The sequence below is a fragment of the Meleagris gallopavo genome, chromosome Z (genome assembly GCF_905368555.1).
Source record: "Meleagris gallopavo chromosome Z, MGAL_WU_HG_1.1, whole genome shotgun sequence".
NCBI classification, from domain to species: domain Eukaryota; kingdom Metazoa; phylum Chordata; class Aves; order Galliformes; family Phasianidae; genus Meleagris; species Meleagris gallopavo.
This window is the reverse complement of record NC_139435.1, coordinates 27,998,254-28,023,432: the sequence shown is the minus strand read 5'-3', so window position 1 is coordinate 28,023,432 and position 25,179 is coordinate 27,998,254. Positions and strand designations below refer to the sequence as shown.

Genomic DNA, 25,179 nt, shown 5'->3' with positions numbered 1-25,179 from the left:
AATATAGTCAAATGAAAATAATATCTTCTGCTTCTCAACATGGCTTACATTTCACATGATATACTAAAAGTTGGAAAGAAGACCACCTTATTGAATCCTTCTGACACAGAGAGGGGTAACCTCTGGTTAAATTGTCTGACATCTTCTATGAATGGGTAAGAATGGAAATGATTTCCCAAGAACCATTCTAAATCACACTGATTGCTGTTCAGGACTACCATGTTTTGTCATAAAGCTTTCAGATATCTTGAAAATTCATTACTGCCTTTCTTTTACAGTGGTATCTGGTAACAGTAACAAGGTGGCTCTTTAACCTCCTATATAGTCAGATTAAGCTATGCAGCTTTTTTTTTTTTTTTTGCCAGTCATGCTTTCTAGATATGTATTTTTTTCTTTAATTTTTCATTGGTCCAAGTCTTTATGAAAGGATAATGCTAAAACATCACCTGGTATTAAAGGAACATTGCTAGTATTGCATACATTTCTTTTCTATGAACGGTATTCAATATTTTATGTTGTAGGTTCAGCATTTGGTGTCATAAAACCATTTCATTTTCAGCAGATCAGCTACATTTGTAAGTGCCTGCTGCAGTGCACGTGGAAATGGAGAAGTTTTTTCTAACCTTTTAAGATTTTTATGTGTTTTCTAGCATACAAAAAAAGGATGCCTTAGGCTAAATATCTTCGTACATGCAGACTGTTGTTTGTATGGTTCATTTGTTTTAAGAATAATATAGAGCAGAGGATTAAGTACTTGTGAATGTTAGTTATCTTTTTAATAGTACTGATTTCTAAATGGAAGAAAAACTTTGATATCTTCCTTTAGCAGTATTCTTGGACTGATCTTTTTCAAAGACAAGGCCTAAGCTTTTCTTCCTCATCTCCTCTGGTTTTCTCCTTCCCTTCTTCATTTACTGCTCACAGTTTGGTTCCCATCTTGGTATGAAGAATAAACCCACAGATTCCTATGTGTCAACTGCCCTTCGTACTGTTCTGAAAAGTAATTTGGTAACTGATCAACTAGAATTCTGGGGAAGTACTGCCAAGAAAATCTTACACATTCCATAGATACCTTCCCTTTCTTCACTAATTAAAAAAATAAATATATTTGGAAATAGTCATTTTCTTTATCTGCAATATCTATCTTATTTGAGGGTTGGAAAAGACAGAAATGGTTGTTTTGGGGAGTTTGAGGATGTTTGCTTTCATTTCAGAAAAAGTGATCTGGTACTCTTCACCTGTTTGTCATTGAAGGCATACTGTAGTCTCTTGAAGATTCCTATTAGAAGAGGATGCCTGCATGCTGGACTTTGCAATACTAAGGCTGTTTTAAACTAATTGCATTGTGTAGTTGAATGTGATAGGTGACTTCTTTTTATGCAGAGGAAGCTGGCAGAGGATGGCACCTTAGGTACTATAAAAGTATATATTCCAGCAATACATTTTATTGACATTTCACTGATGGAAGGGACCGACCTTCATGGATTTTTCTTTCCTCTTAGAATGTTTGTTTTCCGTTTATTTTTGCATTAGAATCAGTATCTCTGTTGCTTAGAACACAAAAGAGTAGTTGGTAGGAGGAACAGATCTTGCCTGACATTTTTCTTGGCCAATGTTGTAGAAGGATACATGATATTATTCATTCTAATAAAGAGCGAAGTTAGAAAAAGCTTTATTGGGAAATTCAGAACTCTGGTTATTTACATAAATGATTTGTTAGATTTTTTTTCTGATTTTTTATAAATATTTTATAATTTTACAAGTATAATCCTGTGCAAAGTTTGCTTCAGTCTGTTTGGAATTCTCATGAACTTTTATGCTCTACTGCACACATATTCAGATCCCAAATACTGTTGGAGAAAGGCTAGATACTACTATGTAAGAAACTGGAATGACTCTTTATTTTGTAGAAAAAAAGAATTCATCTTCCCATCACCTTTCCCTGACATATTGATCAGAGGAAAGCTTTCTTTCAAAGAAAAGTGAATTTCCATCAGAAGTTTGGAATGTACTACTTCTGTGTGCTACTAATAGCACAAAAACTGAAGAAAAAAAACCCAAACATTATATTTGATGGGGAATGGAAACACCTTTTTAAATGAAGTTTTTAAGAAATGTGATCACATTTGTGACCTAATAAGCTATGTACAAATCAATCTGTGAAGAAAACACGTTCAGAGCTTGTAAAATGCCTTGCATTTAAACAATCTCATCACTCCCTACGGCTACCTGAAAGGAGGCTGTAGTGAGGAGGGTGTCGATCTCTCCTCAAGTTACATGTTATAGGATGCAAGGAAATAGCCTCAAGGAGAAAGCTTAGATTGGTCATCAGGAAGAATTTCTTCACAGAAGGGCTGGCAAGGCATTGGAAGTGGCTACCCAGGGAGGTGGTGAAGTTGCCATCCCACATCCCATGTGGATATGGTGTTTAGGATCATGGTTTAGTGATAGAACTTCATAGGTCAGGTTGATAGCTTAGCTAGGTGAAGTGAATGGTCTTTTCCAACTGAGATTATCCTATTATCTTATTAATATTTTGTTGTTCTCTATTCAAACATAGTGGTTAGTCACCCTAAGCAAACAAATGGTTTTCTGCCTCCCAATAAGAGTGCTGGATCCAAATAGTAAGTGCTGGATCAAGATAAAGGTCCATCTTTTTTAGTGTCATGTGCCTTGGAGCAGTACACAGCAGTGATTCAGATCTGTGTAAGAAGGAAAACAGTTGGTGACACATCTCTGAACATTCCTATAGTATCCAGTAATCTGTGAACCAGCATTTCCTTCAGAAAATTTATTATTCTTGTAATTGTTTGTTTTGGTTATGGATGGTTTTTGTTTTTTTATTTTGTCTTAGGGTTTTGTATTGTTTGTTATTTTGTATTTATTTAAGAGACTTTAAAGCACTTTTCATGATGAAATGGATCAACCCTTTCCAGAATACCTCTTGAATGCATGTGATGTATTACCATCCCCAGTATCCTGTGATGAAGTTTTTCACATAATATGCATATTATCACTTTTTTTCTGAACACAATAACTGCTAATTTCATACTCATAGTATTAATAGTGGGACTCTATTCATTTCTCCATGCAGCTGATGTGGACCTTTGTCATGTTGGTTGTCTCTTTTTTAGAATGAAGAGACTTGGTCAGTTCAGTTATTTCCCTCATGGGAGTGATCTGTTACTGTCATTGCTGTCATTTTCAATTTTACTATATCCTTGAGACGTGGGAACAGAATTCAGACTTCTAAAAACAAAGGAGCACTATGGCTCTATTCTATACAAATCTTTTCACAGGATTATCAACTATAAACCAAACTTATTTCACTGCCAAAAAAGATACAACTTCTCCTAAAACTATATCTACTCAAAAATATCATGATTTTAAAGGCATGACCTTTCAAGGAGATTATTGAAACCAGTGCAAGTCTGTCACTCCTCTCTCTGCAGTCCCTGCTAGTGTTGGTTTGAGCATCTTCACTGTGGTGACCAGTAGAGAACAATGGTGAAAAGAAGAAGAGTTATTTTCCCGGAGAGTTGAGAGAACTCAGCCGGGAAATCAGGGGCTAGAAAAAAGGTGAGCAGTAACCTGGAGAAGCAGAACAGAAATAACTGTGGGCATAAAAGCTGAAACTGTTCTTTCATCTACAGAAATGATGAGAGAGGTATATGAATGACTACTAAAAAAGGATTTGGCTATGAGACACCGTTGTGATCTTTCCTGTTGGTGAGGCCAAACACAGTATGTGCAGAGTACATGGACGGCATATGCAGGGGTGTACCAAGGTTGTAAGAACCACAACCTTAAATCTGTGTTGACTCCAGAAAAGTTCAGGAAGTGGTTTCTGGAGCTACTGATGTAAGAGTAACATACTAGAAGGCACAAATTGGGCATCTTCCAGCCTTTGCTAGGACATCTTTACAGGAGGTTAATGTTCATAAGTATTCACGCATGCCGTATGATTCTGCTGTTTTGACAAATATTCTGAAGAGATTCAGAAGTTTTGAAAGCACAGTTAACAGGCAAACAACAAGCCTAAAATTCCTACTGCAAATAACTACAGACAGTAGATCTAGCACTGAGTAGTGTTAGCCTGGACTTCAGTGAGACCTTTGACACTGTCCTCCGTAACACCTTCATAGAGAAGATGGGGCTGGATGAGAAGACTGTGAGACGAGCTGAAAACTGGCTGAGATTCTGTATCTAAAATGGGGGCTGTTTTTCTCCTGAGTGTCAGCATAAGTGATGGCACAGAAAAAGAAATAAATTGCCTCTAACAAGGTAATTGGAAAAGGGTGAACTGGCAGATATTGAACGATTAAACCATTTTCTTGGAAAAAACTCTCCAGAAGATATGAGTCTGTTCTTTTCCCAAGTAGCTGCAGGAATGAAAATAATGATAACAAGGATAATTTAGATACGAACCAGGAGGAGGAAGCCTCATTTTCTGTGTAAGCGGAGAACACAGTGAACAGAATGTGCAGCACCAGAGTCTGTTCCTTCCGTCCAGAAATGAGAGTGAGCTGAGTTGAAAAGTCCTGACAAAATCAGTAGTGAAAGACTATTAGACCATTGCTTTTGGTCCTGTTCTGATCTGTACTTTGCTCATGCGGGGAAAGAACAAAAAAAGCATATGGTCCAAGCATGTAATCAGTGCCATAGCAGTAAGATGGTTTGGAAATGTGGAAGTACATCTGCTGCTCAAGCACTGCTGCATGCTTGGGCCCTGTGAGCCCAGCAAGAGTGGAGTGCAGCAATATCTGCAAGCAGGAGCTTTGTGGAGGAACTGAGGAACTGGAGAAGGCAGTAACTGTATCTTGTAGCTTTGATGTTTAAGATGTGCAACTGAATTGGATCCTGTGTTCGGCTGTTTTTCTCTGGTGAAACGGGTCAGTAATTTATAGCTGCCTTTTGATGAGGGAATTTGAGAGAGAGTTAAGCCTTGCCTGTCCCTCATATTCTTTGGGGAAACTGCTGCCCCAGCATCTTTTGCAGCTTCTTTTGCATTGGCCCAAGAGTGAAGCACACAGGGACAAAATTTATGGAAGAACTATCATTGTGCAGTTGGAGAAGTAGTTCATTCTGTTTATCCAAATCTTCTCTCAGATTGGACTTTCTAGTGCTGTGTTTGATAGGAAGTTGCCCTCAGGATAGACAGCAGCAGATTATCAGCTTCAAGCTTGCCAGTTCTGCAAAAAAATGAAGGGAGCACATTCTGTTCTACATGTCTGGTGCCTAGCTATTCTAAGCTGGCATTTGGCATGTTCTCCTGTGCATTCTTCTTCCTGTCACTAAGCAAGTCCACAGAATTTTTTCCTTCACATAATCACAGAATCACAGAATGGACAGGTTTGAAGGGACCTCAAGGATCATGAATCTCCAACTTCCTGCCTCATGCAGGGCCACCAACCTCCCCATTTGATACCACACCAGGCTGCCCAGGGAGTATGCTGAAAACGACAACTTTAAGACAATGTTTTGAGTTTAAGTAATTCTCTAAATTTCTAAATACATAAATCATTATAAAAATAAATAATTTTAAACTTTAACAGAATTCACAGATATTTATTACCTTTGAACAAGCCTAATGAGTATACCTTAATTTAGATGTATTGCAGTTCTTTGTTTTCTGTGACTGCTCTCCTTTCTTACCAGTAGGTCATGAAACGTGACTGCTGTTATATATACTGACAAGTATGAAAGAACATGGATTACAAGCAGAAATTCTTAAGTTTCATGGATAAAACTGATATTTCACAAGGAAGTGGTTAATTACAGATACATAAACAAGTGCTGTGAAGTATATGACTGCTGTAAAATATAGTCTCCTTGTGCATGTTAATTTTTAGGGTGGCAGGGAAAATGATTTTTCATATCAGCACGTGTAATCAAATATTTCTGCCCACATTATAACAGGTTCTTGTGCATTGCATTCTATGGAATAGATTGTTTCTCTCTCTTTCTCTCTCTCTCTCTTTTTTTTTTTTTAATAAAGGGAGAGAAAATGTGGAAGATGAATGTGCAGCTGCCTACACTTCTCAATCTAGTTGATATCCAGTGGTGTGTTCTTAATACTGGTTCTTCTATGAAGCATACAAGAAGCCAAAAACTCGAGCAAAAATGTATTAATCTGAACACAAGAAATGAAAAACATAAAACAGAAGCAGAGTCAGCTTTATTAAAGTGTTACATGAACTACTTTAAGTTGAGCAAGAGTAACTTTCAGCAATTGCTAATGAAAGCATGTGAATTTTTATTGCAGTTTTAGCTTTCAGAAAGTTAAGAATGTGTAGAAAATAAAGAGGGAGCATGAAGAAATTGAATGGATGTGCTCAGAGTTTAAGACTTATTGCTATCATGGTGAATAAGGAGGTGGTGACTGCTCTGCAGCAATTTTGTCATAGGCTGGTGGAGCATCGGGTACCTGTGGTAAGAAAATCAGTGTGAAAGACTGAAAAGACAGTTGAGCTTCCATAAAATGACATGAAACAAGCAAGGAGATATCTGCTTTCATATCAGACGTGGCACTGTAGCTTAAAATAGCTGAGCTGATTCATAGTGGCTTTATATTGTTTTCATTTTTCTTAACGTGTTTCCAGGTCTTGCTTCAGATTAATTTATATGTATGTGTATGTATGTATAATTCATTCTACAGGAATTTTAAACAGAAGATATTTTACCTATTGAGATTTCAACTCCGTCTGGAACTTCAGGAGTCTTGATGAATGAATATTTCCAGTGATAACAATTAGGGTGGCTTATTTACAATTGGTTGTAAGTTACCCTTTTCTCTATTCTCAGACTCTTTAAACACAACTGCATCTTGATTTATATATTTATCAAGCAAGCTATTTTAACTTTTTGAAATAATTATGAACATGAATGCTCATCTTTCCATAGTGTTTAGAAGGGCTACAACCCTGAAGTCTTGTGGTGCTCCCGGACATAATCTATTTGTTGTCTACAAAAATAGCAAGGTATCTATTAGAGCTGTGAATATTTCAGCATTCATATGTTACCTTATGAATAATGATGATACAATTTCAGAATAAAGGTGGGTGAAAGTACAGGGTTTTTTTTAGAAGTACTAGGGTTATATTTAATTAAACAAAAACAAAAACAAACAAACAAACAAACAAAAAAACCAGACCTTCTCACAGTTTAAAATGTGCAAAACTATTTTTAAGAGTTAGAGTTATTGCAGACCCAGCCTAGAGAGCTCGAACCAAGAAAGTGAATATTTACCAAGATTATCTCACCATGTCTTACTGTATTTAAAGTAAATGAAGCTCAAGCTTTAACTTACCACAGAATTATTAAAGTTCCTATACTCTTGCAGAGCTGTTTTGGAGTCTGGTGTTGCTCCCTCACCTACAACAGTTTGTATGGTACCCATATTGATGCCTTTGCTCTGTGAGAGATCATAGAAGAATATGAAGAAAGTCAAAGAAAAACTGAACATGAATATGGGCTGCGCTGCATATATGTATGATTTAGTATTTATGCAGTATTTGTTAGCATCTGGGATTAGGACTGGACACAACAGCAGTAACTAAGAAGAGCAATCTACCCATTGCTTTTTGCTCTCTCTCCTGAAACATGCTCTCCCTCCTGTATCATACATTGTGTTGTCAGCAAAAATGAGGATTGCGGGTTTTTTTTGGCCTGCAGTTACTTCTTGGACACCTTCTTTGCTATATGGAGTCCACCTCCTTTTCTTTTACCCATGCCTCTTCTTAATCTCAAACTTCTTTCTTTACCATTTTCCATTTCTTTTTGTACATCCTGTACTAGTTCTCCCCCTTCCTAAAAGCCTAACAAATTGTGAAGTTTTCAAAACCACAAAACGTCACGTGAGATGGAATTGAAAAGGAAATTGTGCTGTAATGTACAAAGAAAGCACTAAAGATCTCTGGTTTGTATGAAAGTTTGAGTTTTGTGTGTTCTGTGATGGTGTATATGTATTGGATCTGTCAGTGGGAAGGTAGCAGGGCAGTTATCAGAACAGCAAGGAAAAGGCTTTGCTGGTGAGTTATGGTTTTTAATTCAAAACAGTCACATCTTTTTAGAAAGGTTAGGAAAACTAATATTGGGAAACTGGATTTCCACAAAACCTTCTCTTTGCCTCCATTTCACAGCAAGAATGCTCTTCAGTGCCAAAGATGAAGATCTGAATGTTCCAACACTGAATGTTGTGGGACAGATCTAATTTGATTTTTCAAACATTTATGAAGAAGGCAAGAAATAGCGTTTTTAAGAAGTAGTTTTTAGACAGTAAATCTCAAAATCTGTCTTGCTTTTTTTGCAAAATCGTTTTTAACTTTTATTAAAAAGTATTCTGTACGACTAGCACAAGTGTCACATTTTACTAAATTAATTGTAACAGCTGTTTTTCTTTGCTTCCTGGGCTTACTCCAATCACATCTGTTCTTAGATGTAAATTTTTTGAGCAGCGAAAATGTTGTTTTACTCAAATGAAAATTGACAGAATATGTGTAGATTTAAAATGCTTTCTAGAGATTAGATTTTTCTGTTGTCATGTTGTGAAAAGTTGAGCAATTGTCTCCACTTCCTTATGCTTATGTTTTCTCTGATCCACTTGCAAGTTTTACTGCATTTCATATTCTGTGTTTTCACCTGTAAATACGTCTGAGACAAGGATATCTAATGGTAGCTGTAGTGTTCTCAGCATTAATGTAATGCAAATAATGATGGTATGCTGTCAGAATGACGTGTGAAAGTGAGCCATGCTTACCCGTAGTCTCTTATAGCCACTACGCCTTTTGTAAAACCAGCATCCAAAGATAATCAAAATGGCCAGCACCAAAATGAAGATCCCAATCCCCAGGGCTCTGTGTGGGACACAAGAAAAAACAAGTAACAGTAGAACCATTCTTTTGGGAGCAAGAATGGTTAGATCAGGAGCTTATATCCCTATCCCTTTACCAGAGGGAGGGATGAAATGGGGTATACCTCAGAAAATAAAGTATCAGTAACTTAATCCAGTCTCTGTAGATTAAGCTGCTAGATAAATTCTCTGCCCAGATCTAAAACATTCTAAAAATGAGAAATATCTGTAGCTTTGAAGATAATAATCTATCAACAACACATGCTTCTAAAATATCCTTATGTGTAAATTCAGCAAGCAGCATTAAGACTTTGGAAGGGAACAAGAAGTACAATAGGTGCCAAGCCTGCTGAGGCATCTCATGTTTGTTAAGTTTTTCCAGGCAGTAAGAATTTAGAAATGTATCCCAGCTGCATCATATTGTAATAAATTCTGGCAACATAATTTTTTTAATTATTCATAAAACACTACACAGTTTCAAAAACCTAGTAAGAAATTTCAATATTTTTTTTCATATTTAGTGTTGTAATTATTTAGTTCTTGTTTTATGACACAGCAGGTGCGGTGTTGATGTCACTGGGTCATTTTGGGGAATATAGGTTCTGCACACTGTGCTGTAGGACATCTTTCCCACTGCGTAGGATATTAAAAAGCAAAATGACAAAGTTACTGTAGCTTCTTAGTCTTAAAAAACTTCCCGTGCTAATGTGCTCTCCGTTAAGGCACTGAGCATTCACTCCTCATTTCTGTGATCTTTGAACATTTAGGAACAGAACAGTCTGGGAAAGCTCAGAGGGATAATTTGGCAGGAAAAAAAGAACAAAGGATGATATGAGTCAGGATAAATCTATCCCAGCACGCAGCTGTGTGTCGGGTACCAGTTTCTCCAAAGTAAACCCTCAGGATTTCCCACTGGGACTGAGGAGTGGGGAATGTCACCCATCAGAGACCTTTAACATTTACTTGCTCTCATTTTCTATGATTTGGTGTTTCATGGACACTCTTTCTTGTGAACTGAGGACTCTGAATATGTGATACTTAATAGTTTCACTCAGAAATGATTTAATGAGAGTCACATCATGAGCACTGATCTCTCCATCTGCTTTTAGGAGGTATTTTCCATTTTCCTGGGGTTTCTATTGGTATTATTCTTTAGGGTATTCTTTAGAGTGAAGCATTTTATCTTTGAGATTCTAAAGCGACAGAAATCTTACTGAAAGATTGCACTGTTACAACCTCCAATATGTAATTCCAAATGAGCCTCAACAACCCTGATAATGTTATCATAAAGGCTAATATGACTTGTGAGTGTCGGACCAAGCTCTAGATTCTTGAATTCTGCAGTTCTGATTATTCTTAACCATTGACTGCTCTCTTAGATAATTTCATGACAAGCATTTCAAAGAGCCACTTAACGACCAAAATGCATTTCTTCTTTGTACAGCCCTGATTTTTATTTTTGTACTATTCTGGAAATTTCTTTTCAGTGTAAGTTCTTTTCTACACACATGCTAAGATAGGTTCTGCTTTATGCTTACTGTTCTGCTGTGAAATAGATCCGTCCTTTTCCTCTAAAGAAGTTTCCACCTTGATGGTCGCTTCCTCTGGGCATTTTGAGATCCTACCCCTGTTCAAAACCACATATTAGAACACAATAGAAATATCTGTATATGTTGATAAATACCATCAAATTTTTGTTTCAGAGGGGGCATTTTAGAGAGGTAGAACAACATGCTATTCTCAGAATTAAGCAGACTGTTCCAGTTTAAAATCTCAGAAACGCAAAACTCAAAACTATGAGCAGTTCCACGTGAGTGCAGCAGGCTGTGATTTAACATGATCACTTCAGGCACTAAGCAGTGACTGATTTGTGAAGGAAAATCTCACAGGAATATAGAAAAAAAAAAAATTAAGACAATTTGCCTGGACAAGGAAAAATATTTGAAAGCAAGAAAAATAATATTCTACATATACACATGTATTTCTGTTACACCCTGTAAGAGTTCAAAGGGACAGTCAGCACAAACTGTCACAGACCTGCTGGTTTTCAGATGATTACTAACTTATGTTGGCCAACAAGCACAGAGAAGTTATAATCCTAATTGTCAGTTTTAAGAGAATAATCATCCAACTAAAAATATTCTGAGCATTACAGAGGAAGAATCCACACTTAATCATGTCTCTGTCATGTAAGCGGGTCAACAGATTCTATTTGATAGCATCCAACTCATCTACTAGCTCATACTGGGGTAAAGTGAGTGTAAAAAACAGTGAATTTGCCAAAGAAACTTCTATACAAGGAATCAAAGCATTTTCAGTCTTTCACTAAGAGTCCGTTAAGTCTCCACTAAAGCATAATTTTTAAGCAACATAGAATAGTTTGGGTTTAGGTAGAATAAAAAAAATGCAAGCCTTACCTTCTTCAGACCGTACTCTGTTAACTAAAGGCATGTACAGCTTTCCTTTCCTTGACTTACTCTGTTTTATTTCCTTCTTTGATCTGTTCTCTTATGACTATCACGAGTTTAAATTCCTTTCAGTACAGCTTCTGAACGCATTAATTAGCATGAAAGGGGCCAGGAGACGACTTTCTTCTCACAGCCTGCATCCTTCTCTCCTAATAAGCACCTCAGAAATCAGTTATTTCTTCATGAGATTACCTATCTTGCTAGAAGGGGCTTAGCACCACTCTGCCTGCCCATCAACATGAACTCCTGAAGTGGGCAGCCTGATACTAAATAAAAGCATGTTTTGATTTAGGGCTGGTTGTTCTGTGGCTCAGGTCTGACATAAACAGAGTTTTGGGACTCATTTAACTGAAGCTTTGCTTATCCACATTTTTGTGTCACTGTAACACCATGTAGAGGCCAAGGCAGTTGGAGCAAAACTTAAAGATGACGCTGTTACGCCGTGATGGAAGTGTCTTAGATTATAGCAAGTAGTTTGATAGCACCCAACTCATCTTGATTTGGTACTGGCTAGCAAATGCTGCAACAAACGAACTGTTCTGTGTACTGCAGAACTAACGAAGCTCAGTTCCCAACGGATTTGTGTGAATTGTCACTGTGCTCACATACACACAAGCTGTAATTATTGCATTCACAACATCAGGCAAGAAACAGCAGCCTGTAATGAATCCAGAGCTCTGGGTTCTGTGGTGGGTCAGAAGTATTAGTTACTGACAAAGGCAAAAAAGATGCAAGGGCCATGAAGGACCATGTTCTGTTTGACATTTCTCTCAGTGAATCATTTGGGCCTCTCTATCCTGCAAAAAACTTTCTGTTTAAGTTTGGAATATTCTGGTTACCTTTGAGGCTGTGACACTGGCTCCGGATTTGGTTGAGAAATGACTATTTTCAGAAATGAGTAGAAAAGAAGTGATAGTGTGAGCGGTCAATGTCTATTTCTTCAGGAAATCGGTTGAAAAGTCTTACCATCAATATTTCTAGTGAGCTCAGGGCTGGGGAGAGCTAGACCATTTCATCTGTTTACAAATTATACAGCTTTTTCCAAGAATGTTAAAAATCTTACCTTTCCTCAACATAATTTTTGTTTGGACGGCTCTCCCCAGTGGTGCCCAGTGCCAGGACAAGAGGCAGTGGGCACCAACTGGAATTCAGGAGCCTCCCTCTGAATGCCAGGCAGCACTTCTGTGTTGTGCAGGTGCTGGAGCTGGCACAGGCTGTCCGGGGGCTGTGGATTCTTCTCCTGGGAGATCTTCAAAAGCTGCCTGGGCATGGTCCTGGGCATCCTGCTTGAGCAGGGTTTGGACCAGATGGACCCAGATGTCCCTGCCAACCTCAACCATTCTGTTACTCTGATTTTTTTTGCTTGACAACTTAAGGCTGAAGTCTGAAATGACCTTTTTTTCTAGAGTAAGAAAAGTGAAGGGAAGAAGAGAAACTACTGTGAAAAGCATAGATTTTCCTTTTAGGTGAATTATTCAGTGTTTCTTTTACATAATCCCAGATGAATCTAGTGAGAGTTTCAAAGGTGAATGAGATATAGAGAAACTTGCTGTAGATACTCATGAGTGTAAAACAGTAAGCATAAAATATCACAGTCCAGTAAATTCCTGAAGAAGCATGCTAGCTCTTGCATAATACATTGAAAATGTCACAAAATACCTTATTGAGCCATGTGTTTTCCTGAAAAAAAAAAAAAGCTTTAAATTCTGTGAGGGAATGCTAACTAAAGACTACTCTTTGTTCTTTCAGAGTTGAAGCTGGTACATACAGAAAATCCATGTGATACCAAAAACAGTGCGTCTCTGCCCCTTCCTTGCCTCAAGCAGTGCTGAGGAGGAAATGTCAATTGATAGAATAGTTTGTGTTCTGAAAGAATTTCTTGTTAACAGTATAACAAAGGGGTGTGGGAGAAAAACTTTGTCATAGATCAGTGGTCCCATCTGTTATCTAAATACACAGTCCTGCTATTGAAAAATTGAGAAGGTGAAGCACCATGTCCTGGTTCTGATCTCAGTTCCTTTACTAAACCCTGTTTTCTCTGAAGTGGCATTGCTAACTCTGTGAGTGTAAAGTCAATGGAATTTCTATGTGAATTTTACAAGTATTACCTTTTAAAATACTGTATTTCAGGAGAAGATGATGAAAGAGGAAGCTCCATGCAAGCCTGGCCATTTTTCTTTGCCAGCAGCTGTGGTCAACCTAGGACACTCTGATGAATCTTTATGATAGCTATGAAATGAATGTTCTAGTCTAATTGAAAATAACATGCCTGACCTTCTAAAAAGAATGACTTCTTTTTTTTATTCTGTTGATAAATGTGGTTCTATCATTCTAGAATGACTCCATTTCTCCCTTCACAGTGTCAAGATCTCTGCTGCTCCTGCTGAACCCACATGGAGGTCTCCAGACCCACCCTGCCTGGAGCAGGATGCTCCACGGTCAGGCCGGGCTGCTCAGGGCCTCACACTGCTGGAGCAAATGGGTCGTCAGGCCAAAACCAGCCCAAACTGCCTGGACCCTGGCTCCATGGCCCAGCTGTCCTGGTGGGAAGAATCTTCTTCTACCTCCAGCTTGAGCATTTCACTCAGCTCATTCCGTTCTTCTCGCCCTCCCACCATGAACCCAGTGCAGAACCCAGCTGTGTCTCCTCTGTCCCCTGTTGCTAGTGCTGGGATTTCTGCTGAGTGCCCCCAGAGCCACCCCACTCCACACCTAAAGTATCCCACAGCCCCTCTGTAGCCCCAGCCTGAACTCAGTCATGTTTGTCCATTTCTTCATAGTACCGGGTGCCTCCAAAATGGCACCCAGTGCTGAGTTGTGCATCTTCATCTGATGGCCGCTGTACCCAGAGCCCAGGAGGCTACCAGCCTTCTGCACTGCCACTGGCAGCTCTCGGGATGCACCCAAACAGGGAAATCAGTGACAGGGACTTTTATTAAAATACACAAGTTTAATAGAAAATACTGAATTAATAGAAAGGTAATGTCCTATATTAGATATCTCCCCATTATTTTTCCACTCCAACAATTCCCCTGTGTTTCAAATGAAAAGAAATAAAAATAAAAATGAAGGGTTCTTTTGAATATCAGAATACTGCAATGACAATAATAATAATTATTATTATTATTATTATGATTATTATTATTATTATTTCTATAGAAATCTAAGTTTTAAATTGGCACAACTGACATAATTGACATGTTATTTTTCTGGAAATTCCTGCTCCTTGCTACAGACCTCACACTGCAGACCATGTCCCTTCCCTCTGTGCTCTGTAATCAAGCCCTTGCAGATAGCTGGTTTATGAGTAGCTGAGTTAATTTCCTGTAAATTAAATTAAAATTTTGAGTTAATTTTGATGGGATACGAAATAAATATTTTAGATGAGAAACTGATGTTAAACTTGGCTACACAGATAAAATGTTTGACTGGAAAAACATTCTGAAGTTCATAAATGAGGCAGCTATAAACATAGAGTAGCTTGAAAGTTTCTAAGTCCTATATTTTTTCCTCTCTTACTGTTTTTTTTTTCTTCTTCTTAATGTGATCCAGTCCTTCCTCTCTTTTCTTCTCTTTCCCAGATAAAATAAAACTACAAAAATCTGATTTGGGTACAGATTCTTCTTAATCTAGTAAATCAAGTGTTTTCTTTCTTCAAGAGCCTTAGGATAACTGAAAGATAAAACTGAACAATTCAGAGGTAGAATGGAATATATTTAGAGTCTCAAGTCTCATCTATTCTCTGATATCTCTCTGTTTCTGTAGCCTCCTATGGTCTATTCTATGATTAACTGTCTAGAATTAGAAAATCTTTTTCCCATGAGATATCTCTGCCTTACTGTATATTATAGAACCGTATCATAGAATCATAAAATGGTCTGGGTTGAAAAGGACCACAGTGATCATCTGGTTTCAACACCCCAGCTATGTGCAGGATCTCCAGCCACCAGACCAGGCTGCCCAGAGTCACATCCAGCCTGGCCTTGAAAGCCTCCAGGGATGGGGCACCAACAACTTTCCTGAGCAACCTGTTCCACTGCTTCACCATCCTCTGTGTGAAAAACTTCCTCCTAATATCTAACCTAAACCTCCCCTTTTATCAATTTCTAATTGTCTATACAAGAAAAGGAAATAACTGTGCCTACTTCATCTCAACCTATTCCAGATTTGAAGACTTTTCATTTTCAGTATAACATTTTGTTTTCTAAATTGGACAGACTTTTTCTTCTGGCATTTTATTTTTAACACTAATCATTCTTGTTACGCTTCAGCCTCTGCATTTTATGCACCCCTTCTAGTGAAAGCCTTGCAAGCATTTTTCCCTCAGTTATCATACTATTGCACAAAGAAATATGTATTAGTTTTAATACACTGTTACATTTGAGAGTCTTATTTTGTTTGAAGTGCACCATAACTTTAGGTCTTTTACTGTTAATTGTCAGTTCTTCCCCATGTTATGTAAGTGCACTTTTCTTATTGCTTCAGATACTTAGGACTACATTTCTCTTTGCTGAATTATATAATTGATGTAATTTTCTCCATTTACGAGGTTTATTTGGATTCCAGACCTGCTCTGTAGAATAAATGTAAACTATTATCTCAAGGCTAAATTCGTGTATTCTTGATTTTATATCCAGTCTTTTCAATGGTCATTCTGAATACTACTTCTCCAGGCTAAATATTTGTGTGCTAGTGTCTTTTCTATTTGAAAGTGATGGCTGTGTTCTATATTTTGAAGAGAAGGTTTCTACCTGTTGCATAATGCTTTGTGGTAATTTTGTTTAGATACAGCCTCTCTATCATAGCCTTGTGGGGCTGTGTTGAAGACTTGTAAAGTCAACAATTTTTTGCAACATCATGCAAATGCAACATCAAAATAACATTGTAGCAGTAGTTATAGGTGTTGTTTACTTGTGAACTAATGACTTCCTTCCTCTGTTTTAAACACACCCACTCAAAACACCCATCATTAAAAAAAATCCTACTAATATTGACTTTCAAGAAAACAAAGCACTTCCTTAACTCTAAGTTGCATGATGTCCAGTGTAGTCACACCGCTACATCGTGGTCTTGGTACCTTCTTTTCTGAAGTTTCAGAAAATGGAAGGAAGTGTAAGGTAATGATGATTTTTCTGATTTAGTACTAGTATGGTTTCCTTTTTCACTTCTTTGTTGAAATTGATCTAAAACAACTAAAAATACAGCTGCTAGGATGAGAGTGGCTCCTGCCATGTAGAAGCCTGCTCTGTAGTCTCCAGCCATGTCCACAATCAGACCTGGATAGGAAAAAAAAAGACAGTAATGTGGCTGAGAGAAAGCAGGCCAGTGTGAATTAGCTCATCAGTGCGAGCACGTCCTCTCATAAAGGGAGTGCTCTGGCTACATACCTTTCTTGCAGCTTTCTACAGTATGAAAGTATAAAGCATCGCCACATTATCGCACTTGAAAATTTCACACAAAATTCACTATTCATCTACCTTGCAGACACAAATTGTAAAACAAAGTGCTACTTCGTTTGAAATACTTTCCAACTCGAAATTTATCGGGCAATAAAAACACTGGCGGAAAAATAAATCAGTCACGTAGTTTTGTATCTTAGGATTTTCACATTCAACAGTTGCTGTAAGTTGGACCACAACTGTAGAGCGTGAGAGTTTAAAAAAGGAAAGAAGAGGCCCTCTGGTGGCCACAGACTTTGGTGAGTCACCTACGGCGTTTATGCCTTCCCATTAATCATTTTTCAAAAAATCATCGACGTTAATGAAAGAAAAGAGCTCAGTTTTCACATAGCTTTTATCTACATAACACACCTGAGACATCGTGCACTGCACTGAAGAAACAGAAGTACAGTAGAGTAGCAGTGCACGTGGTAGCACTGGCTGCTCGGTGTACACAGCTACAGGCTCACCTGTGGGCTGGTGAAGGCTACTTCTTTGTTCAGCCTCCATCCAGTAGCAGGACCATTGCATATTTTGTCTGCGTTTGGCCTATTCTCCAGCCCTCACTCCAATCTAACATCAGTCCTACTAGGCAAAATATCTTTGAAATAAAATCTTTTAGGTATTACTCTGAAAGTAAGAGAGAAGAGCTAGGTAAGCACCAAGGTTTCTCTCTTCTTCTGCAGCTTCTTTTCAGCTTGCTATATACAAACAAAACATCACACTGATACCCAAATAATCAGTGCTAGTGAGCAGACATTATATCTGCAAGTCTCGTTACTGTGGTACTTTATTCAGATCTTCCCTGACTAACTCTGATACCATTCTCTTTCAAATTCATTATAAAACTTCCTAGTCCCTGTGCTTTCAACTTGAATTAAAACACTACAGTATTCAGTTTGACCCATTTGTATCCTATTATACAGTGTCATTGCCACAGAAATCACAGTAGTCTGTGAGGTCTCTGATTTTATTCAGTGCACTTTGGATGAAGACTCAGATTCACTCTTCACATGTTACGTTGGTCTTTTTTCTACCATACCACTTAGTAAATTTCCTACAGCCAGCAGCTAGTTTCTCTTGCATTTTCCAAGATGAAGACTGTATTGCTGCTAACAAATAAAAACCATATGCAGCCTCATTGTCTGTTTTCTCTTCCCACTGCTTTTTTATACTGACTCCCCATATATTATACTGTTCAGCTGAAATGCTGTCTGAAAACAGCAGGCATCTCTGTGAATATTTCCTTCAGGTACACATAGCTTAACGTCTCAAGCCATTAAGTGTGACCTTCTGTAGAAACCTTCCCAGCAATAGCAACATTTATGCAGAATGATTATTCTCAAATTCCAAAAGCTCAGCTGCTTTTTCTATGAAAGTATGGATCTGCTGCTTGTCCTGAATATATATTTTCATTATTTACTTGTTTGTGCAGGCACTCTTGAGCTAACAGAGAAAGAAATCTGGCTCCAGCTCTAAATATTTCAGTTTGAGTGACCATTCCTCATTATTCTTGTAAACTGTATATAAACTTACCAGCAAGAGGAGGCCCCAGAAATCCTCCAGTGCTTCGAATAAGCATGAAAAGCCCTAAAGCACTGTCAAAATCTGACATGCCCACGACTTCTGCTAGCACTGTAATGTGAACAGCAACTGTTGTGCCAAAGAAGAATCCATAGAAGCCAGTGAATATTGCCAAGGATAGGTAGTTGTTAGCCAGTGGTAGAAGCATCAAGGAAGTACTGATCAAGGTAATTGTCATTGTCAGTAAGTGAATAGTTTTTGTAAGGTGGAGATTGGCATACCAGCCACATAGCAGTCTGCCTGCAAAATCCACCATAGCCAGTATGGATAGCAGAGATGCAGTCCAAGATTCGTCTATTCCCAGACTGTAGCTAAGTGGAACTAAAAACAACGGAGGAACAAAGAAACTCATTGCAGCCAGTATGCCAAACATGGCATAAAGCACAAATTCTGCTCTCCTCAAAAGCATCCAGTTGAAGGTTCTGTGTGTGATGGTAGACTTCCCTTCTTTGTCTGTCTTGGATGCGCCATTGCCAGGTGGTGGTTCAGGATGGCTCACCTCAGGGTGGTAGCTGCTTGTCAGGGGTCGCATCAGTATTCCACAGACACAGATGTTGAGTTGGGTGCCACCTATGATCAAGAGGGCACCTTTCCATCCATACTGACCAATCAGCCACTGGAAAAATGGCCCAAACGTAAATGCAAATGCACATTCTCCAGCACTGGCAATAGCATTGGCCAGAGCTCTTTTCTTGGAAAAATAATGGCTAACAATGCTGATGGCTGGTGTCCATGAAAAGGAAATCCCAAGTCCTGAAAAACACCAATATGAATACCGTCAGTTAGATAGTGCTGAGGTATTCTATTAAGCTGGAAATTAAAATGGTAGGTGCTGCTATGTTTGTGAAGACAGTAACTGGGAAAATAAAAATATTTTCATGCTTAGTGAAAGAATCAGCTCATTTGTATTCTGTGCTACAGTGTATTTGTGGCACTTGTTCTGTAACAATAGGCTGTAAGATAAGAAAAAAAAAAAAAAAGAAAGAGGAATATGATGTATACACAATTATATTCTCACCATGAAAAAAATAACAACAGTTGCTCTGGCAAATTTGAAGATGTTTTGTATTAGATCTCTGGGTTAAGCTCAGCTGTGTTCAGTATCACAGAGTGAGGGAGAATGTGAAGGAAGCTGGTAGCACACCAGCTAGGGGTACTGCTCACTGTCTTGCCAGACTGCTTGGTTTCAAAGCTGCTCTAATTCACTTTAATTTGAATGGCTCTCTATAATCACTTAGCAGGCCAAAGAACTCTAATTCCAGACTTTTTCAAGTATCCAGCGTAGAACTGAGAATGTTATTTTGTTAAAAATGCTCAAAATGCTCAACACGTAATATCATGTAATAGAAAGTACAGTGTCTGGGAACTCTAGGTGCTTGTACTTCAGTATGCTTTGGATTCCTCAGGCCTTCATAGAGCTATCAGCCTCTGATAAAAAAGAATACTTTTCATTTTCTGGTTACATATAATTTGCAGATAAAAATCGCTCTTATCGAATCGGTTTTCTACTTTGTCATGCAAATTTCTAGCACAAATTCTTACATCCAGAGTGGGAAAAGAGGGAAACAACCTTCAAGTATGGACACTGGTTTTAGATGTTTATAAAATCAAAATAGAAATCAGATTTTAAAACTCCTGCCATTAGCATTCTTGAATAAGGGCTCTGAGCTGCTAGTGCAAGAAACCTGTAAAGACATAAAGTCATACCCTGTAGGAAGCCAGTTGTTGCATACATCCAGATCATGTTGAGCCCAAGACATCCCAGAGCCATTCCTGAAAATGCAAGGAGTCCTCCAGTGATCACAACAGCACGGTGGGTGTATTTTACACATAGTGAGCTGGCAACAGGGGCTAGATCAACAGCAAAACAGGAGCAAGAAAAACACGTTAGAAAGCAGAATGACATGCCAGAGCAATCAAGAGAAACACGTTAGAAAGCAGAACGACACGCCAGAGCAATCAAATAAAACATTTGAAGAAGTAATAGCTTTATTGTGCGTGTCAAACCCAATGGCTGTCACACACGCATAAGGGAAAAATGACCTAATTCTGTTCTATTCTGCTGTATAGGAGGGTAGGTCGATATCTGGGCTGATAGAGAAAAGGCAGCACAAATTTGAAAACAAAACTCCCAAATTCATTCCAACTATCACCTGCTCTTTGACGGTGTTTCTCGTCTGCAGAGTATGTGCTTTTCGTGAAACAAGAATGGCCACTAGATGGAACCTAAGTAACACAAATAACCTCTCCTTCCGTTCGCTTTCTTGGAGGATACTCCTACTCTGCTTTTCGTATAAACCACCGATATTTTAGAAACTGTAGTTCCAAGATATAAGGAAATTCAGTTAATGAGAGTTTTGTCCACAGAACGAAAGAAGAAGGAAGACAAAGAATAGATGGCAGTCAGAGAAGGAGGTTTTATAGTAACTGGTAGAGGCAGGCTGTTGTACTTTCACCTGTGTTAAGTAAGATAAGAAGTGACTTTGATAACTAAAACAAGTGAAGTAAACCTGGCAGAGAGGTATTAGCAGCCACAGAAGCTGTAGGATGCATGCTGTCTGATAGAAGAAATGCAACTATACATTCTTTCAGCATTTGCATCAAAATTACAAGAATTTGGTAAGCATGTAGAGATGTTAAGATTATTTAGTAATGCTCTGTCAGATATAGTGAAAGGGATGAAACAAGAAAACGTGTATACAGCTGGAGACTCATATATATACGATGAGTAAAATAGGGAAAAGTAGTCTGAAGATAACAAGAGGTATCTGTGAAAGTGCTTAATGATGGAAGTAAAATCTGCAGCTGGAGAAGAGCCAATACGCAGGGCAATTTTTTTATTTATTATTATTATTATTATTTTTTAGAGAATGAGAGGAAATAGGCAGAAATTCAAAATGGGGTAGCTGGAGGAAGAAAGGAGCTAGCCACAGAACTGGAAATGAAGAAGATAACAAGGGAACAGAGTCTGAAAGGATAAAGGGCAATATTCAGAAAACTTGCAATCACAGTGCTAGAGAGAGAGGTGATGGAAGAGGCACACTAATACCAAAAGGAGGCCTATGTGATGGGGAAAATCCTTGCTCTTGGTAAATCAAACAGCCTGTTGCAAATGCAGATCCTCAGACAGAAACAAGGTCTCCTCCTACACAAGATACAGAGATGCTGTTGAAAATATCCAAATGGGAAAAATTAATAATTCACTGATTATCTTTCATACTGAGGCAAGTGACATTGAAGGTTTCACAGTGGAACATGTTAGGAAGGGCTAAGCAAGGCCAGGAAAGGTGCTTAAGGAACTGGAGGCTCTGGTGATCTTCATCAGTAAGTCTTCTGGTCCCTATAAATGAAGCAAAGGCAGTAGGAAAATTACTGAGTGATGCAATAATTCATGAACTGTTGTATGGAAGAGTTTTAGAAAGTTTGTTCATCAAGCTCAATTCACTGAAAGAGGATTATTTTCAAATGATTTCAAAGAATGAGAAGCAGTTTCTGCTGAAAACCACAACCATTTTCTTTGAAGTATGCCAGACTAAGACCTGTTTAGGCTACTGCAGTTTTGCTGGTATACAAAAAAAAAAAAAATAATAATAATAAAAAAAAATAATAATTTTTAAAAACTATAAGATCTGGAGTTCTTTTATCCTCCTACTTTGGCTTTTTTTCTTGCTGCTCTAAGTTCATATGTCTGAATGACATAATAGTATCACAGTTAGGTCAGTGGTAAGTCTGATTTGTAAGCCAAATAGATTTTCATAGAAATGGATGAAAAAACAGGCTTTTCAAGGATTTTTCAATTAATTATCTCTATCAGAATGAAGGAACGCTGAAAATCAAGCTTCAAGTGTAACGCCTTACGGAACTAATGAAAATTTGGCAGTGCATGATTTGCTTTATCTTTTGTCTCTAAATTTGAATGACTGTTTTGTTCTTAATATATTTTTCCCCAGAAGGATCAGCTGTTCAAGGTCTTTGTAAGCACTAGGCGTGGACTGAGTAGGATGTATTTAATTATACAGTATCTATGCAATGAAGTGTCTTCACAAACAAAATTGTAATAGAATTTATTACGTAAGGATACTTACTTATTGCAATTACATTTCTACATGAGAATATCCGGACAGGACTTTTCAAATTCTGTGCAGTTCTTGCCTGCACATGTTTGAAATCTTCACCACTATGGTAAAGCATGATCCAGATCACAATGGCACAAAAGGCTCTGATTACTAAGTGAAGAGCCAAATACACTGTATTTTATTTTCTTCCCTTCTTGCTTTGGTAAGATGGAGTATTTAATCAGATCCAATTGCTCATGGTATTTGGCTGATATATAGTTCTCTCTTTCTTCCCTTACTGTCTGCTTATTCTCTGTATGGTCTTGTCTTCCTTTTCTTCTCTATGGGTGAATAGATTTTTTTTTTTTTTCCTTTTTATCTCACGAGTTTTTTGTTAGATAAAGAATAAGTAATCAGTTTAAGGGGAGAAAGAAGAGACTGAACTGGTATTAGGCAGAAGGAGAGGGAAGCTTTGTCGAGTAAAAAAAGAGAAGAAACGGGGGAACTGATATCACATTTTGGTAGCATATGGCTTATCTAGTAGGCAGGGTCACTGTCCTTAGGTCTTAAAGTACTTGGAAAAATGATAATCACTGTAAAATGTAAAATCAGTGAACATGCACAAACTGGTTGAGAACTTGATCCAACAATTGCTGAAGTTCTTAGGATTATCATCCCTGAGTTTGATACAAAGTCTGTAGGAAAACTGAATCATGAGACTGGGTACATAGAGTTCTCTAAGATAACCAAATTTCAGTTATACACTGAGCACTCACTGTACCATTTAATGTCTGAAGCATGGATACATTTTTATAAGAGGAAGCAAATGCCAATTTTTTGAAGAGAAGAAAGAAGCATTGTCCCTGCATGTCTTTATTTTGTAGTTAGGATTTAAAACCGAAATGCTTAATGGAAACTTTCACCTACCTCCTAAATGAAAGGTGGCAATAGTTACTGATGTGATCCAAGAAATGGTGCTTGCAAGTTCATCAAAGTGCTCCTGGATTTCAACAAAGAAGAGACCAAAAGTCTTGAGGACAGCAGCAGTGAGGCCCATCACTATGAAGGCTGACACTACCACAACCCATCCATAGCCACCATCTGGTGGACTGCTGTCTTTGGTCTGCATCTTTCTGCTTCTCAAATCTTCTCTCAGTTGTGGTTTGGTTCTTTTTTTTTTTTTTTTTTTTTTTGGTAGCAGTTGTGGTAAGAATCTTCAAAAGAACTGCAAATTAGTAGAAGGCCAAGAGTTAAATAAGTGAATTCTTATAGTCTTGGAATTTTTTATACAAGTAATTACCAAGTGAAAATAAACAATGTATTGCAGTAGTTTGATTGAAAATACTAACTGGCAAACAGATGCCCTAGGACACAGAAAGAAGAGTAGAAAGTAAAAGGAAGAAAGTTCAGAAGTTACAAAAAACACTCATGTTAAAAAAATAGAAGCATGAGAAAATTGAAGTGGGACAGAAGATCATGACAGGCTGTGCTGAATGGCACCTTGAGCAATGTGGTCCAGCAGAAAGCATTCCTACACATAGCAGGTGGGTTGGAACTGGATAATCTTATGATCCTGTCCAGCACAAACCATTCTGTAATTCTGTGATGACAGACGTAAGGTCCAGGAATATAGCAAATCCTTTTTTTTTTTTTAAGTTGTGCTTTGGTTCTAAAATTCCATGGGATGTGGCAACTTTGACTAAGGAGTGCAAATGTATAAACTTAACACAAACTCATGAAGATTATTTAGAATAGTTCTTATGACTTTTCATATTACTCTCTGTGTTCCAAATTCAAAGCTCTCGCATAATTTCTCAGTAATTCAAGAGGCAATATGTCTTCTGTCTACATAAACAAGATGTATGCAATCTCAAAAAATTGTATTAATATGAAACTGCATGTTATTCTGGTCTCTAAGCCACATCTTAAAGAGCCAGGACTAGACGTGATAGTGGAACTCTAAACGCTAACTGTACATCTTCAGATTTTAAAGAACCTCTTCACAGCATGAGATGGATACTGAAATTTTGCCTGGATACCACAGATAAAGCTGTGTGGCAGAAAACTTTGGAGGAATATTTTAAAATGTTCTTTTTCTCAGGAAATCTCTAAGCTGCAAGTTATCAGAAACTTTATGCTCATGCTGTTCTTTTACTTAAATACCTTATTTAGACCTGAACCAGGCATTTTCATAGTGTGAGTAAAATTGCAAGGAGTAATGTGTAAGAATTTTGGAGTGATCCTTCCAAAGATTCCATTTTTGTAATACTTGAGCATTTATAAATACTGATGGTTCCAGAACTGCTAAGATTTTGAATAAAAATACGGGGCATTTGTCTACTTGTGAAAACATCCTAATAGGCAGGTACATCTTAATTAATACATAACTGAAAAAAGCACTGTTAAATTTTTGTTACATACTTGGAGCAACCATGCAGTACACAGAAGAGGTAGGTCTGTGAGAAGGATTCTTCATGGATATTAAAAACAACAGCAAGTGTGTATCTTATACTAAATGCTTGAGACCAAAAAAACAAAGCGACATTGCACAAGAAACAGCTTTATTCTATGAGGGAGAACGTGAGCTAAAAACATTCATAAAGTACTTACGTTTATCTTCATTGTGTGCATCAAGAGTTTAGGGAATCCATACCACCAGAAGCCATGCAGCACAAAACAAAAGCCACCATTCCAGGAGAACCTAAATAACGGCAAAAAGGTCAGGGTAAAGAGGCTATCAGATCCTTGTAGGGATCAGGAGCAAAAACATCCTGCTGCCTTGT

At 37.9% G+C, this 25,179-nt stretch overlaps 2 protein-coding genes across 2 annotated transcripts; both read right to left on the bottom strand.

Annotated features, from left to right (window-relative positions):
- Positions 1-5,904: 5,904 nt before the first annotated feature.
- MLANA (melan-A) lies at positions 5,905-11,583 on the bottom strand. The gene is made up of 5 exons (XM_010725631.4): positions 11,269-11,583; positions 10,390-10,478; positions 8,759-8,855; positions 7,310-7,414; positions 5,905-6,427 (listed from the first exon to the last, which is right to left on the bottom strand). Exons 2-5 carry the CDS (start codon positions 10,461-10,463, stop codon positions 6,359-6,361), a joined length of 345 nt encoding a protein of 114 aa, XP_010723933.1. The 5' UTR covers positions 10,464-10,478; positions 11,269-11,583; the 3' UTR covers positions 5,905-6,358.
- A 4,785-nt stretch (positions 11,584-16,368) lies between these two features.
- LOC104915012 (monocarboxylate transporter 13-like) lies at positions 16,369-23,525 on the bottom strand. Its single transcript, XM_085213783.1, has 4 exons — positions 23,324-23,525; positions 20,049-20,192; positions 18,294-19,094; positions 16,369-16,595 (listed from the first exon to the last, which is right to left on the bottom strand). Exons 1-4 carry the CDS (start codon positions 23,523-23,525, stop codon positions 16,369-16,371), a joined length of 1,374 nt encoding a protein of 457 aa, XP_085069909.1.
- Positions 23,526-25,179: the final 1,654 nt, after the last annotated feature.

Bases quoted from the DNA above. Each gene is read 5' to 3' on its own strand.
- LOC104915012 (XM_085213783.1), bottom strand. From the start codon at position 23,525: ATGCAGACCAAAGACAGCAGTCCACCAGATGGTGGCTATGGATGGGTT. The intron at 20,193-23,323 runs GTAGGTGAAAGT...CTGTTGATCTAG, and splicing joins TGCCACCTTTCATTTAGGAG to CCCCTGTTGCCAGCTCACTA. The intron at 19,095-20,048 runs GTATGACTTTAT...GGTGTTTTTCAG, and splicing joins AACAACTGGCTTCCTACAGG to GACTTGGGATTTCCTTTTCA.
- MLANA (XM_010725631.4), bottom strand. From the start codon at position 10,463: ATGCCCAGAGGAAGCGACCATCAAGGTGGAAACTTCTTTAGAGGAAAA. The intron at 8,856-10,389 runs GTAAGCATAAAG...TGTCCCACACAG, and splicing joins ATCTATTTCACAGCAGAACA to AGCCCTGGGGATTGGGATCT. The intron at 6,428-7,309 runs GTAAGTTAAAGC...TTCTTACCACAG, and splicing joins GGAACTTTAATAATTCTGTG to GTACCCGATGCTCCACCAGC.